Below are 16356 nucleotides of genomic sequence, written 5' to 3'. Positions count from 1 at the left end.
GTAAATTTTGCTTTTATTGGCTTACGATCATATTTCACGGCTTGACACACGTCACATTGGTTTATTACCACATGAATGAGATCAAACAATTTCGGACAATATATTTTGAATTTAATTTTGTTGAATGTCTCTTGAATTCCAGAGTGTAAACTTTCTTGAACGTGGTAAAGTGCAATTTGTCTAACAGCTTCTATTTCTGTTTCGACATCTAAAGCTCTGAAAGAACATTTTATGAATTTAATTAGTCTGTCATTGGAGAATAGTTCTCTTATTTTTTTTTGCACGATATTATATCATAGTTATGATCTGAAAGTTCCGAATAAATTCCGATTTTGCCTTTTTTATATATCTTCTAAGGATGTCACTGAGATTTTCAAAGTCGTGTTCTGCTATATATATGATACGTTTCTTATGTACGATGTCAATTTCACGAACTTTATTATTTGTGAGGATGATTTGGGTATTGTATTTATTTACAATTTCTTCTTTGATCGGAATATGATCAAGTAGTTCCTCCTCTGCAGAATGTATGGTTGCCATGGTAGCATCGTCGTTTTCGTTTTCTATATTTGCTAGAACTCTTAAATCTGAAAATGTATTTGTTTTGTTAGATGCAGGGATTTGTGATTTAATTTCTTCATTATGTTCAATCCTGCTTAAAAAATCTGCCACTCGATTTTCCTTGCCTTTAATATATTCGATGTCAAATTGGTATTCACCTAATTTTAGTAACCATCTCTGGTGTCTTGGAGAGAGATCTTTGCCTTTATATTTTGCTTGCAAATACTTTATGGGCTGGTGATCAGTGAACATTTTGAACTTGTTTCCATACAAATATGGTCTGAAGTATCCCACAGACCATATAATGGCTAGAAATTCTTTGTCGGTGGCGGAATAGTTCCGCTCGTGACAATTAAGCGTTCTTGATGCAAAGCAAATAGGATTGCCTTCTTGCGAAAGAACGGCGCCTATAGCGTAGTCTGAAACATCAGTAGTAAGATGGAATGGTCTGCTAAAATTCGGGAATCTTAAAATTGGATGCGAACTTATGAGAGTTTTCAGTTTTTCGAATATATATATATTTTTGTATATAATTAGGATCGTTTATGTTAATTTTGCATTTTTTTTTTTGTAAATATTTTGTCATCGGTTGTGCCACTTTGGCATAATCTCGAATAAACTTACGGTAATGACCTGTAATCCCTAGGAAACTTTTAATTTGTCTCTCCGTCCGAGGTAATTTTAATTCTTGAATTATTTTATTTTTTTCGGGATTAGGCTTCAACCCTTCTTTGGTAATTATATGTCCAAGAAAACTAGTTTCCCTCTGCATAAAATTGCATTTATCGATTTGTATTTTGAGATCATTTGCTTCTAGAACTTTGAAAATATCTGTGATTGCATTAATATGCTCTTGAAGGGACGTGCTGAATATTAGCACGTCATCCAAATACACAACACAAGTTTTATTTATAAATTTTCGGAGTACATCATTCATGAGCCTTTGGAATGTCGCCGGTGCATTTTTTCGACAAATTCGTAAAGGCCATGAGGCGTTACGAAAGCGGTTTTATGCCTGTCTTGCTCTTTTACCAGGATCTGATGGTAACCTTTGGCAAGATCTATCGTTGAGAAATATTGGGCTCTGCCAAGTTTATCCAAAAGTGAGTCGATATTCGGTAGAGGGTATTTATCGTCTACCGTCACCTCATTTAGTTTGCGGTAATCAACTACCAACCTAAACTTTTTAGTTCCTGAGTTATCGCTCTTCTTTGGGATACTACCAGTGGACTTGAATATTTAGAGGAACTTTTCCTTATTATTCCTTGAGATTCCATTTCGGCTATTTGTCGTCGAACTTCTTCTTCATGTTTAGGAGGGTAACGATACAATTTCGCGTTTATTTGAGCATCTGTAATCGTTTTAATTTCATGCTCAATGGATGGGGTGCTTGTTAATTTGTCCCCTTCTTTGTAAAACAATTTATTGAATTTTGTAATAATTTTTTCAATTGCTGAGTATTCTTCCTCATTTAAATGATCTAATTTAAGTCGATGCAAAAAGTTGTTTTTAACTTGTTCTAATGAACAAATTTCTTTAAATATGTACGGCTTGTTTGTGAATTTTATCACTTGTCCGTTTAAAGTTATTGTTTTTTCTTCGACATCAATTAGAGTGTCGAGTGAATTAAGAAGATCGATATCGATTATGAATTGGTACCTTCTTTTGTGCAAGGTTTTTACCTTCCACCTAATTCTCGCCGCTGAAGGTAATTTAAACTCCTTCGGGGCGCGGGTATGTACTTCATACCTAATCACATCTTTATTTGTGATAGTACTAAAAGAAATTGGTGTTATAGGAACTTTCTTGTAACAGTTAATTGTTTCATCAATGATTGAAAAAGATGATCCGGTATCGATAAGGGCTAAATACACCGTATCATCGATTGTTATATTTATCATTGGTAATGTTTCCGAGGCTAGTTGTGAAAAAACATTACCTCTTCGTTTGTGTTATTTATTTCAGGTTGATCCTGAACTATTTCATCTGAAATGGGATTATTGTAATTTATGTTATCGGAATTTTGGGAGAAATCACGACTACTTTTTCTCGATTGATTTCTCTGGACATTATCAATTTCCATTGGTTCTTGCCTATTAGGACCTCTATTTTGAGCCCTGTCAAATCGATTCTGATCAGATTGACGATATTGACCAGAATTTCTATTATTTGAAAAATTTTGAGATTCTGAAAAACGGTTATTGTTACGCGATTGTTCGGAATTTGAAAAACGATGATTTTCATTATTGTTTTGGTGGTTCCGATTACGTGAACGATATTGACCCGAATTGTTATTAGGATTGTTATATTGATTATAGTCACTGTCCTGTTCTTGTCTGTTACCATTCGTCTTTTTTCTGTATTGTCCTGAAGTATCAGTCTGTTGTCGGTCGTTATTTGGGTTATCTTTGAAATTTTTATTGTAACCATTTTTCCAATTTTTATTACGATCACTCCCGAACATTCTTGAAATATTTTCATTTTTTCCTTTCCTGTATTTAGGCCTAATGCACGAATTTTCAAATCTTCTGCTATTCATTACATGAATCATTTCATTAATATCAAACATATCTATAATTTTGTCTAACAGAATCCCTGAGTAATTTCTTTCAAGGTATTAACTAAGATTGAATCGACATTGCTCAAGTCTACATGCAAAGTATTTTTATAATATATACATAATTCGTCCTTTTTCCACTTTATGTTTTGAATTTGTACGGTTAAATCACTTACTGTATTAGCTCGTAAATTGCTGATTCTTCTATAAATCTCGAACGGTTCGATGTCCAGTTTGTATCGCAATTGAAGTGCTTTTTTAATGGATTCCCAATTATCAGGTTCCTGGATATTAATAACTACATCCTTGGCTGCTCCCTGGATTTTTTCAAAAAATACGTGCCTAATGTCTACCTGTCTCAACTCAGGATCGTTAATGCTGTTGAGGTAAAACTCGGTACTACTAATGAACGAGTTTATTGAAATGTCGGCTGCACCAGTGAATGTGCTCATGTGACGAATTTCCTTTAGGATCCTTTGTGTAGGATCTACGGTGTGGTTTGTGAAAGTTGATAGTCGGCTGATCGCTTCCGTTAACCGATCTATCTAGTTTTCACTGTTCTGGTTGTTAACCAGCTGCTGGACCACCGCTGCGAGTTGCGCAAATTCCGCCTCTTTTGCTGCCAATCTTTGTTGCAGCTCGTTGATTTGAGCCTCCATGTTAACTAAATTTAATTAACTTACTCTGGTATTGTGAAGAGTGAATCTTCCTTCTTTCTGCTTTATATTCACTTTAATTTACTTTCGATTATTATTTTTTTTTCGACTGGATTCCCAACCCAGCCTCAGGAGGGATTTTAAAGGACCGTATTGTGGCTTTACACCGGCCTTTCCAGTCTAATTAAATATGAGGTTAATTCGTTCGACCGTAATTAACCTCCACGACTTTTTTTTTATTAGCACAATCTTTAATAGTTTCTTTATTTTTTTTTCTGATTAATCTTTTTGATTAGAACCAGTATCACAGACACTATATCAATTGTGTTTCGATTCGATGCCTTTTTCGACTATCGACCGATAATTAAACGATTTTAAGTCACGGTTTACCGACTGCGCCAATTAAGTCCCTGGCTCCGAGCGGGGACAAAAAAAAAGAAATATGAATAAAAACAGAGTTTTTATTGTTCAGAAATATTTATTCTACACAATGTTATTTTACAACGTGAAGTGACGGGTGAATCGCGGCAACTGGGCGAGATGTTATTTGATTTCCTATATTTATTCATTTATAAATGCTGATTACGCGTCTGGCTGCTTGCATTTTTCCAGAAATGTAGCAAATTCTTTCCAGACGGTATCTTTTTTCGTCGCGTCTAAGGTGTCTGTATCTGGCGGATTAGATACAGGCACGTGTAATCCGTTTTTTGTATTTATGTGTGCTGACGCATACATAACTGGCTAGCATAGAGTCTTGTGTCTTGCTCGCCCGAGATTATTACCCTGATTTGACTCAGGTACTCATTCGCAGCTGAGTCGACTGGTATCCGACGTCAAATCACGATACAAATCCCACTGTCACCAGCGAGATTTGAACCCCGCCCTTCCGTACGACAAATACGTCAAAGTTATTGCTTCCTTGCAAATTCAAGACTATGAATGTCACTCTCACATAATATATGCATATATTACGTGCTACGTACTAAGAAATACATAAAACCTTCCGTACCTGAAGCGTCCAGCTTCCGCTTTCCCGATTTGTTTCTTCATTCTTTTTATTTCTTTTAATCTATTTTATTATTTTCTTTTGGCCTTGTGACAATTTATACTGAATTTTTGTTCTTTTTATCCTTTTTTATTTGAGGGCTTTGCCTTCCCCTTCTTCTCCCTAAACCCGCAAAACTCACATTAAATAAGGGACATATTCCAATCTAATGGCCTGAGCATACCAAGGCAGGGCAGAAGCCTCAAAAGTCGTGCCTCATAGCACATCTGAGGCAGAAAAAGCATCGAAGCAGGACGCGATATGCGGTAGATCTTCCCTCTCTATCGCAGCACTCGGGTCCGGTTTTTTGATTTTTCAGTTTTTTTTATTTTCATTTTTGAGCTATAGCTCGTGTGTTGATTCGTCCGTAGGCTCGCACAAATTTCCACTTTTGTTGAATTTTCAGGTTGCGGTGTAGCCCCACACATTGGTAAAAGACACGTGAACTTTTTATATAAAGACACGTCGGGATCGAAGTGTCCCGTCTACAGCATAGAGACGAGCATGCATGTGTCGACGGAACTTTACTTCACTATTTGCGGGCGGACCTTAACCTTTAATTTCGCCAAATTTTTAGGTTTTTGGGATAGCTCTCCCCACTTGGTCGTCTCCAGCCACTTAGGATGGTCTGTCTCTCTATCCGCCTGTCTGTTTGTCTATCTGTCTGTCACATCCATTTTCCTCAGAAACGGTTATACCGATTGACACCAATTTTGGTGGGAAGGTGGGAACTGTGAACGTCCACGCATACAGTGATTTACATGGTTCCACGTGGAATTTAAGGATTAGGACTTTTTCAAGCTGATCTCAAATCTGACATATATTGTACAAGGGGAGAGGACGGGGGGTGAAAAGCGGTCATTTCTTTCACGGACCCATTCGCAGCACCTATCCAACGGAAAAATATGGAAAAATCACGAAAATGTGACTAGTTGGTGCCTAGGCCCCGAAATACTCTCCATATCGATGTCTGTTCAAATATAGTTAATAATAATATAAAACTATAATTTTTAGTATTTACAGTAAAACCCCCCATGATGCTACCAAGTTTAGTAGAAATCGTATGATTATTAACAAAGTTATAGTAGTTCAAAGTTGTCGCTTCAGTGTAAATTCAACGACTTTCATTGTCAGTAAAGTGAGTATTCCTCCATTTCGATCTCCTTTTTAAACTTTTGATATGTTTGGTTCCATACAGAGAAACGTCATGTGCCCATGTGTGCTAAGCCGTTTTTCCCTTATTGATTTCGCCTCTTGGACGGTTTTGTCTGATTTTAGTTATATTTAGTGTTTCAAGGTAGATCACTGTGCAAATTTAAATATGTCCAGCTGAAACGTTGCCCATTTTTCGGAAATAGCTGGCACAGTTCATCTTAGACCTGTAGGGCTCTTCTCTAGATCGCCACTTACGTTAATGCCAGTGGATCTAAATGGCAAATAGTAATCAATTTTAACTAGGTGAGGCGTGGTTGACAATAGTAAACTCAGTTCGATGGCTCTGCATTACAGGTATTACAGGTAGCTTACAATAAGCATGCATGGAAAGGTGGGAACTGTGGACACCCAGACATGCGGTGAGTGATATCCTTCTACGTTGAGATGTAGGGAGGGTCCCCATGCATATAAAAGGGGGGTGTAAAATTTTTTTTTCACCGAATATAGTCATGTGGGGTATCAAATGAAAGGTCTCGGTTAGTACTTTTCGAAGCCGGTCTTAGTTTTGGGATTTGCTAGAAAGGCGGAGAGTGGGAGGGGTGGAAATTAATGATTTCTTTAACAAACCCATTCTCAGAAACTACCCAACCGAAAAATCTGAAAAAATCATGAAGCTGCCTCCATATGGTGCCCAGGCCTCAAAATACTCTCCATATCGATATCAAATTAAGTTAAGAATAGTATATTACCATATTTTTGGGAAAATTGAGTAAAACCCCCCTTAAGTTTATCCCAGAGTTATAAAAGTTAGTAGTGGTATAAAATGTAATTTGGAGAATATTTTCCCCAAGTATTACCAACAAGGTTACATTAGCTCAGTTGACTTTACCGTGTAAATTTACTGCAACTAAATATTAATATCACACTAAAGTGGGTAGTCAGACATGCTAAATGCATATACATAACGGGATACGTACAAATGGGATAGTTCTGCACTCAAATATACTCACAGAAGAAGGAAACAAAACCTTTCATACCCGAAGCTTCCGGTTTCTCCACTTGCTTTGGATTGCATAATCGTGGTCTTTCTTGAGCATAGATACAGTTTTAGCGTGTTGCATTTGGTGCTCTGACATTCTGTTAAATTTAATATGCTTGGTTCATACCATAGAGCTCGCAAACTCTGGGTTTCAGGTCCTATTTGGTTGGAAGGCAATAACCAGAGAGGGAGCATAAACGTGAAATGGCGTTCTTGGTCATGACACTCAGGAAAGAAGAGAAACAATTGAGGGGTCTATACCCCCCAAACTTACTAGGAATGAAACAACCTGGAGTGCCTATGGAAAATATGAATCAGACCACACCAAGAAGCACTTCAAGATAATAGTGGGTACTGTAGGATACACGATCAACTGAGGAAGCTAGGGAAACCTAAGGACATTGCCTACAGATTTTATGGGAAGATCAACGAAATCTTCATACAAGCAGGGAACAGACTAAAATTTCTGTCGGTTTGGACATTATATGATCCAAGAGTCCAATTGTTCTTCAGGACGCAGTGTGATCTCCCTTGATACTATTATTATTAAATTAAATATCAACATCCTGCAAAATACTTACATAAGAAGTCGACCATGAATTTTCGTGGTTTTACCATTTTCAAAGAACTAAAATCATTTGGAATATTTTATCATTAATAGTAGCCATTTCCACTGTTTTATCCTTTTAGCCTAACGATGAACAACAATGACTAATTAAGAGACGACGTATCCAGTGAGTTAGGAGCCAAACAAACAAAAACAACGACATCTTGAGCGTCAGAATTATTATAATTGCTTGATATATAGACAAAGTGGTAGAAGCGCCCCATTTAATGTAGAGTTCCCAGTCATGATCGTTAAGAGTGACCTTTGTCATTTGCAGAGTCATCTTTTCGTTATTTATTATTTGTTTTCCCCAGTTTTCCATTTTCATCGGCGTCCTCTTTTTTTTTTGTTGTATTTATCGAACAGTTTTTTTGATGCTAATTTATTGTTGCGTACGACATAGAATACGTACTCGAATATATCGGGGCTGACTTCTGCACAAGAGAGTCCTTTATGTATGCAGGCCCTCCATTAGCTAATTAATGACTTACCTGTGTCTAGGCAAATACCCATTATCCATTCGGTCTTGAGCGAATTTTGAAGTTTTTCACGTCCACTGTGAAACAATTCAATGAATTTTCGGACACAACCCGATATCTATTTTGCCTTTGAAAATCTATAGTATTTCTTATGTTTAGTATCACATATCACTTATCAGGACTAAGTCCAGCAAGAAATAACTTTAATCGGGAATGAAATTCAGTACTCGTTCTATATCATTAGTTTAAACAAAACAGCATGTTTAGCAGATACTTTGATTGATGGGGAAACCTTGGGTGCACTTCAAACAAAATCAAAAAGATTTTTATCCGTGAGATTGTTATTGTTTTCTCAGCTAACTTTCCCTTTTGTTGGAAAACTATAAAACTATCGTTTCGAAATCGCCGATATGTTAACCGATCGAATTTCCTAGCCTCACTGCTAAAGTCAGAGGAAAAACAATGTTTTTTACCCTTGTCCAATATTTTGAATTTTTTATGATGACCGTTACATACCCTCTCCCATTGTCTCGTTACCTAGTCAGCCAAGTCAATGGATTGGATATGTTAGATATGTGACTGTATTGTCCAGGATATTAACTGGTGGATTGTGTATGGTCATTACGAATATTTATCTGTTCATGGTTGTATGTATATGAGCATAAGGGGTGGCATAGATAGTGGGAAAGTAGAATTACCAGATTTGTAGGATTTAACTGGTCAGTTGGTTGAATTTGTGAAATTCCTCTTTGAGGGAGTGACAATGGGGGTTAAAGTATTTAAATATTAAAACAAACAATGGTTGGATGTAGAAATTAGATTTAAAAATTAGTTTTCAAGATTTGCTTGCCCCTTAGACTTAATCAAATTTGAAACAGAATTTGGCGCCCAATGTGGGTTCAAATTAATATTGTTTTCATTTTAGATATACTCGTACATGTGCTATGTATATTAAACACCAGTTCTGCGCCTAATTATATCAGCAGAATTTATATGTTAGGTATACTGCTTTCTCTTTTTTCCTCAGTTCCGAAAAAAATTATGGAAGTTGCTCTTCCGCGAACTTTGGATATCCCATTGCACACACAACATGCGCTTCGGAGAAAGCAGGTAACTATCAAAATTCCTCTAATTGAAATTGCAGAGCCCGGCAAAAACTTCAGGACTATCAAGAACATCATATCCAGCTCAATCAGGACGTTCAAGGACTTTCCGGCCAAGAAATCAGGAGGTTCCAGTCACCAAATTGTCTATGAAAATATTCCTCGGCCAAAGACTTTTTTGTGAAGAACGAATCAGGCGACGTTCTTCACACTGCACTCCCTTCGGAGAAAACAACATCGTTTTCATTGATGGACTAAATCATGCATACAATTCACAGGAGATTAGCCGATGAGCTAAAGATCCAAGGGATCTCTAGCGTGCTCTCCATCGAACCCTTCGTCACAACGAAGGCTAAGCAAGAGGGCCATAGATTGAGCTTGTGGCTTGTTATCTTCGACGCTTTTTTCGATGTCACACCAATAAAAGCGATAAACCGTACCTTGGTCCGCTTCGAGCGATCGTAAACCAGCAAATCCTGAAGTTCACTGTGTCAAATATGACAGTACGTATGGGCCAAGTGAGTACTCTAAGACGCCGGACGAAATTCCCAAGTGCGCGAACTGCGGGGCAAGCGACCACCCCGCCAACTACCACAAATGCTTAAACTTTGTTAGTTTAAGTTAAGACGGAGTGAAACGTCAAAAAACGGGCCCCTCCATCCCAGACCAACCCGATCCAACGGAACAAGCCTCGCGCGATATCAACGGTATCTGTCACTCGAGCGACAACCCAAACATATCGACATCTCAAGCACCCATCATTCCAACTATTTCTTATTTTCGGAAATCTGGAGGCTAATCTCTTGGCATCTAATCATGGATGTTAGGATCATTGAATAGTTACTACATGAGTTCGGGCAGTTTGTTTTCGGGCGCAACCCGCGAGTAGTGCTCCTGTGTGGAATCAGCCTCGTCAATACCTTGACGATACGAATTATCGAGATTCTACTATATATGAAAACCCTACGATGGAGATTATTTAGAAATGGATACTCTCCGCATTATTCCTTCCTAAAGAATGGAATCCATGATCTCGATAATTCAATCTGTGATAGAATCTTCACCCTATATACGAACCATCTACAGAACCGCCTATCCAATATAGAACTTAACACGACTATATACAGGCAACTCCGGAAAGTCTCCCCGCAACTAGGCAAAGCTGCCAGCCGCAATGATATCCTACCAAAAAAAACATCTTTCCTCCTACAAAAGCAAACCACTTTCTCAAAGCCCAACAATCTACACTCCATATACTTGACCAAAACTTTGAAACTGAAATCGCCCCTCAAATCCACAACATTATACACCCAATCAACCAGTCAAACTGGTCTGCTCCAGAATCATCTTATTCCAACCTGACTCACTGGATCTATCTCACCCATTAACTTCGTCAAGCTCAAATCGGTCGAGAAGTCCATTAAGCAGAGTGAAAACGAAAAATGTCCCGCAACCATTTGCCCTTATCTGTCCTTTCGAATTAATCACTGTCTGCTAAACGCCTACTTTCCCGCGATCTGGAAGTATGCTCAAATCATTCCTACCCCTAAAAAAAAAGAATGAAAATCTTTTCCTTCCTGAAAGCTACAGGCTTATGTATCTCCATCGTCTGAACGTCCGCCAAAATCTTCGAGCGGACAGTCAAACTAATCATCGATGAGCATTGTAATAGCAACAATACCATCCGAGGTTCCCAGTTCGCTAATCGAACAGGTTATTCGGTTAAACACACCCTGCTCGTTCGGGGCTTATCGCAAGGCATCTACAGTAGCATGTCTCCTTGTCACAAGGAAAACTTTTGATTCCATTTGGCAATACGGGTTAGTCTATAAGCTCGATGAGATTTCAAATACCATCCGATCCTCTGCAAGTTAATCTTCAGCTTTCTAAATGGTCGACAATCCCAAGTGAAAGTTCAGCAGCAACTTTTCTCTCCCTTTATCAGCCCTGATGGCATTCCGCAAGGATCCGTCCTTACCACAACTCCTTTCTCGTTCTTCCACGAAAGACATAGTAGTAGGCAAGCTCGTCTGAATTCATATTGGATGAGGTTTACGGGTATTTAACTAGGTGGAAACTAGCCCTCAATCCTCAAAAATACCAAAAGATTGTCTTCCGTGGGAATGGATTGAGAATGTCTCCGAAAATGACTTCCGACATCAAAAACCTGTCTCTCCTCATCAAATCAATTCCCATTTATAACGTTAAATAAGGCATCTGTCTCAACGACACCATTACTTCCAATTTAGCCAGCATCCCTCGTGTTAGCAAGGTCCTAAACCGTGTAAACGGTGCCTTCAAATCCCTATATCCTATCCTTAGATTTAATAAGCCCACTCCACCAAAAGCCAAAATTTTCTACTGCAAACAGTTGATTAGATCTTTCATCGCTTCCAGATTCATCTTCTGGACGAATATCTCCGCAAATGGAGAGACTACACCTCAAGAAAAGGCGTATCAGTGTACCGGCATATTTAAAAATGACGATGGTGCGAAGCACATACCCAACCAAATCTTCTACGACACTTCCTGAACGTCGGGTATCGAACCTGCCCTCATTATAAACCATTGGTGCTGTGCCAGTCACGGCGAACCTCAGGTTGTGATCTCCAAATCAATTCGCTTCCGAAGAGGGCCGTGGGACTATGCCTACACGACAGGTGGTCACGTTAAACCCCCAGGACCTTCTTGCTTTGATAACAAAAAGATTCCAGGATTTACTATGCAGATAATCGAAGGAACCCTTCATCAGAAGTTTTGCCAAGTTTCCCAACTGTCAAAGAGAATGTCATAGATTTTCGTTTTTAATCTGACTGATTTTAGTTCAGTTTTTACACTAATGCCCTGTCTTTCCTTTCTTCCTTTCGAGTCGGAATCGGAGTCGGAACTGGTCTATCGGAGCTTTCAAGGAGGAGACATTGCTGGCGGCATTGGAGGGAGCAGCGGGGGAAAGGGTCACACAGCTGTCTCAGCGTGTAACCGAAGCATGCGACGCTACGATGCTACGACGACGTTTGCACCACGGCAAGAGGCCAAATTGCTAGTGAAACCAGGGGATCGCTGCCAAGCAGGAATGCTACCAGAAGCTCTGCATAGAAGCTAATACGAATCCGTGGGGTACAGCCTACCAAATTGTAATGAACAAGATCCGCCGGCAAAAATCACCTCAAGTGACATGCCCACGGCTCTTGTTGCAAATAATTACAACTCTTTTCCCGCAGTAGGAGCAGGATGAAAGTGAACCCTAACTGGCAGCTCAGCAGGACGTCTTCTCAATCGTTGGTTTTACCGAAGAGGAACTTCGGGAAATCTGCGGACATATTGAGTATAGCAAGACTCCAAGATTGGACAGAATTTCGGACAAGGCTTTAAAGGTGGCAGTCGAGGCCAGACCAAGGTGGTTCGCAAGCACATTTGAATCGTGCATGGCGGAAGGAGTACTTCCCGCCCAGTGGAAGAGGCAGAAACTGGTTTTGGTACCAAAGCCCCAAAAACCACCCCTCTCCACATCGCCCTATTTGTCTCTTAGACACCATGGGGAAGAGCAGGCAGGGCAAATGGTGTGCTCTGGTGACTCTGGACGTCAAAAATACTTTCCACTCAGCCAACTGGGGCTGTATTAAAGGCGCTTTAGCCAAACTGGGTGTCCCTAGTTACTTGGTTCGGCTAATCGAGAGTTACCTTTCGGACAGACTTCTCTGGTACGAGACGGACGACGCGCAGAAAGAGTACATTGTGAGAGCAGGTGTGTCTCAATGTTCTGTATTGGGACCACTGCTGTGGAACATAATATACGACGGAGTGCTTGGCCTACGCGTGCCGGAGGAGGCCACGCTGATTGGTTTTGCGGACGACCTGGCGGTAGTTGTAATTGCAAAGCATCCCGAAGATGTGGAGCTGTATGCAAATGAAGCCATTCATGCCATCAAGTCATGATTACGAATGGCCAAGCTGGTGGACGAAAAAACGGAAGCGGTCCTCATTTCCAACCACAGGAAGAACAACACAGTTAATATTCGGGTTGGTAATCGTGAGGTGGTCTCAAAATGAATTGTCAACTACCTGAGGGTGATGATGGATGCCAAACTGAGTGTCAAGGGGCATTTGGATTATGCATGAGAGAAGGCAGCAAATGCTAGCTTATCTCTAGCTTAAATAGCATTCAGATCCAGATGGAAATGTGCACTTTGAATATATCGACTGAATTGCGTTTCTTAGTATGTTAATTATTTAATTTTATTTTGGCGCCCAATGTGGGCAGTTGGGAATTTACATATTTTCAGTATTTTATTTTTAGTTCGGCAGTTATTCTTCTATTATTTGTGTTTTTGTGCATTTGCTTATGAGGAATAAAAACAAAACAATGAATTCACTTGAAAATTGGTAATAGAGACTATATGACAAATTGCAAAAGAAATTGAGAATGTTTAGTTGACTTTCCACCTTGGTAAGTCCCTTCGCCCATTCAGCTTTTTTCTAATAACCTATGCCACACTTATGTCTATTCACCCCTTCTTGTATCTCTCGATTTCTTCACAATAATTCATAAAATTATCGAAACATGCGCATTTCCGATTGAACAGTGACACAGTCCACACATTGGAATAAGTATTTTTCTGTAACGATCCTTGTACAGATACATATGTGTGACGGCTAAACATTTTATAGATGCGTTACGACTTTTCCACCTATACCAGTTTAAAAGATAGTAAGTTCATAGAAAATGTATCCCCATGCATGCCACACACATCCACCCAGTTGAGGGGACGAATAACCAACCTTAACCTTAGAAGCCTTGAAACAGGATACGGCTATCCATCGAACACCGAACCACATACTTAACTGACTGATGAACACCGCTCGTGTCGAATCCTAGCCAATTAGAAGGGGTTCCAATATTTATTATGACCATAATATATTTGCTAAATAATCAGGTGGAGTGCAGTGGTTACATTTCATGTGAATTTAATCAGTGTAATGATGAAGAGGAAAATTGGCTGTCACTTTCATTTGTGCAACTTCTGAATAGAGAAGTATGAATGAATTTTATGGTCACAGACCCCCACCCTCTTGCTTCGAACCCCATACATGGGCACGAGTTAGATATGTTATGTCCACATGTACATTTTTGATCAAATGGATACGACGGTATCGATAGGGTTGAAGATGAGGTCTGCGGTTTGCAGCGTGGGAAACACTCAATGGCCTCACTACAACTCATCGTGTTCATCAATTCCAATAAATAATTGATTGATAGCTTTGTTCCATAATTTTAATGTTTCAACCGATGGTAGAGGCTGCTGCATGGTGACAAGTTAGCGGGAGTCGCGGAGAAGTCCTGGTCGCTTCCATCCATTGAATCCTCTTCTCCCTCTCGTCTCTTAAACTGTTTAGTGGCATAGAATTATGAATTTATTAGCTCACCTGGGAAACAGTGAACATGACGATCCACTTCACGACAACTTGAGTACTTGAGCCCATCGGATAATTGCAGGGTACAGTTTTTATGTCGCTTTAACCTACTTTAAAGTCAAGCCCGTTTTATCACCTTACCTTTCCAAGGGACCAGGAAAATGAGTTGTTTATTGAAAGGTGCCTCAGTTGTGGGTCAGTGGAATATGGTATTATGGCTCCAACCTGTGCTCAGTTAATTAGACATGGGCTTCAATGCTGTCATGGATGTTTTATTGCATTTTTCAATATTAATGACACGCAGCGAGTACTACTGAACTTTGTACTATGTAGTGTAATATGAAGGACGGTCAATTGAACAGATGTCACATTCCAGGACAATCTATTGGAGTTTTTCCGGTTATGAGGCAATTCCTAGAAAATCAGTCGTTTCAATTGTACGAGGCGTACTATTCAAAGAAGGAAATTACCATAGAATTTCATTTAAATTTCCAGGGAATTTTCCGATCATTCAGTAATGGTTCTGAGGAAATTCAGGAAGTTTATTGACTTAGTTAATGATAAGAAGTTCATTATTGAAATCCTAGTGGAAAAAATCTATTGAGGTATTATCGGTACCTCAATGAAATCAGGGTTCCATTCAATGTTTTTACTGATTAGTATGTCTATGTGGATCAATCATCGAGCAATTTATCATTATGGACTTCGTTATTTTTATTGTGTCGATAATTATCATTTTCAATGACAAATTGGTAAAAACCAAACATTCCCAAAAGACGTAGTAAACAGTGCAGCCCACATTGGGCGCCGAAATTAATAACTCCCATTTTTGTTTAATACTGCTGTGCGAACGTGACCATAAGGACGGTGGTTTCAGCAACAACATTCCCTGATGCTAGCATCCTACGATCACTCAAAGAAATTAATTTACAAGGGAGTAATTCTTTGTCATGACATCATTAAGCATGAAGTCTCCTATAAGGAGTCGTAAAAATCTCACATCAGGTGCGTCCTTCAGGAGACTGATAGAAACATATGCCCATTGATCTACTCATACGTATTCATGCATTCCCTTCCAAATTCTAATGTATAATTGTGTTTATACATCTCTAATGAAAGGAGAGACGAGATGAGGGGTGCTGACGTCTTTTAAAAGTTACCAAGTGCATTGTTGATAGTCAAAGTCGTGACAAAATTATCTATCACCGAGGCGACAGATAATCCTGTGACCGAAGCATCTATATAAGAGTAGTATGGTGCTATGATAAGAACACTGAAGGGCAAGTTAATGGCAGACCGCTAGCCGAAGCAGAAGTTGGTACACAGGTCTTACACCAAAGTAGTTTAAGAGATCTTTTCAGATGCTAAGATCAACGAAGAACACATATAAAGGGAGCTTCCTCCAAATCTTAATTACGAGTGGGAAAATGTCAATCCCTTCAAAATAACTCTTAATTCCGGAGTAATATCAGTTTATATCGATTGGAGCGCGAAGGCGTGTTAGAACGGACACTTGTAAGATTCTACGCAAAACAAAAAGGCCCTTTGTGCAAAGAATGTTACTATGTCGCATAAGGCCATATTAACATCCTAGAGGATATAGGAAGCAACTCCAGGCATTCTCAACAGCTTCGAGAAGAATGCTGCAGCGGGGCTTTCAACCAGTATTGGCTCTTCCACCAATGTGTTGCGGAGTCATGCCACAGGAGCGAAAGTATTCCCAAATACACAAAGTGAAGCTA

The 16356-nt window shown here is 39.2% G+C and overlaps 1 protein-coding gene across 2 annotated transcripts in view; it reads right to left on the bottom strand.

Annotated features, from left to right (window-relative positions):
• The window catches only part of LOC119652901 (adenylate kinase isoenzyme 5), a 69000-nt gene extending 60451 nt beyond the window's left edge, over positions 1-8549 (bottom strand). For both annotated transcript variants that reach the window (XM_038057275.1, XM_038057276.1), the window contains exon 1: positions 8112-8549. In XM_038057275.1, coding sequence (XP_037913203.1) covers positions 8112-8133 — 22 coding nt within the window. In that variant the 5' untranslated portion in view covers positions 8134-8549. The remainder of the gene's footprint in view (positions 1-8111) is intronic.
• Between the last annotated feature and the right edge of the window lie 7807 nt (positions 8550-16356).

This window comes from Hermetia illucens, chromosome 3 (assembly GCF_905115235.1).
Source record: "Hermetia illucens chromosome 3, iHerIll2.2.curated.20191125, whole genome shotgun sequence".
NCBI classification, from domain to species: domain Eukaryota; kingdom Metazoa; phylum Arthropoda; class Insecta; order Diptera; family Stratiomyidae; genus Hermetia; species Hermetia illucens.
Note: the sequence above shows the minus strand (reverse complement) of the source record. Positions and strands in the feature narration are given on the sequence as shown.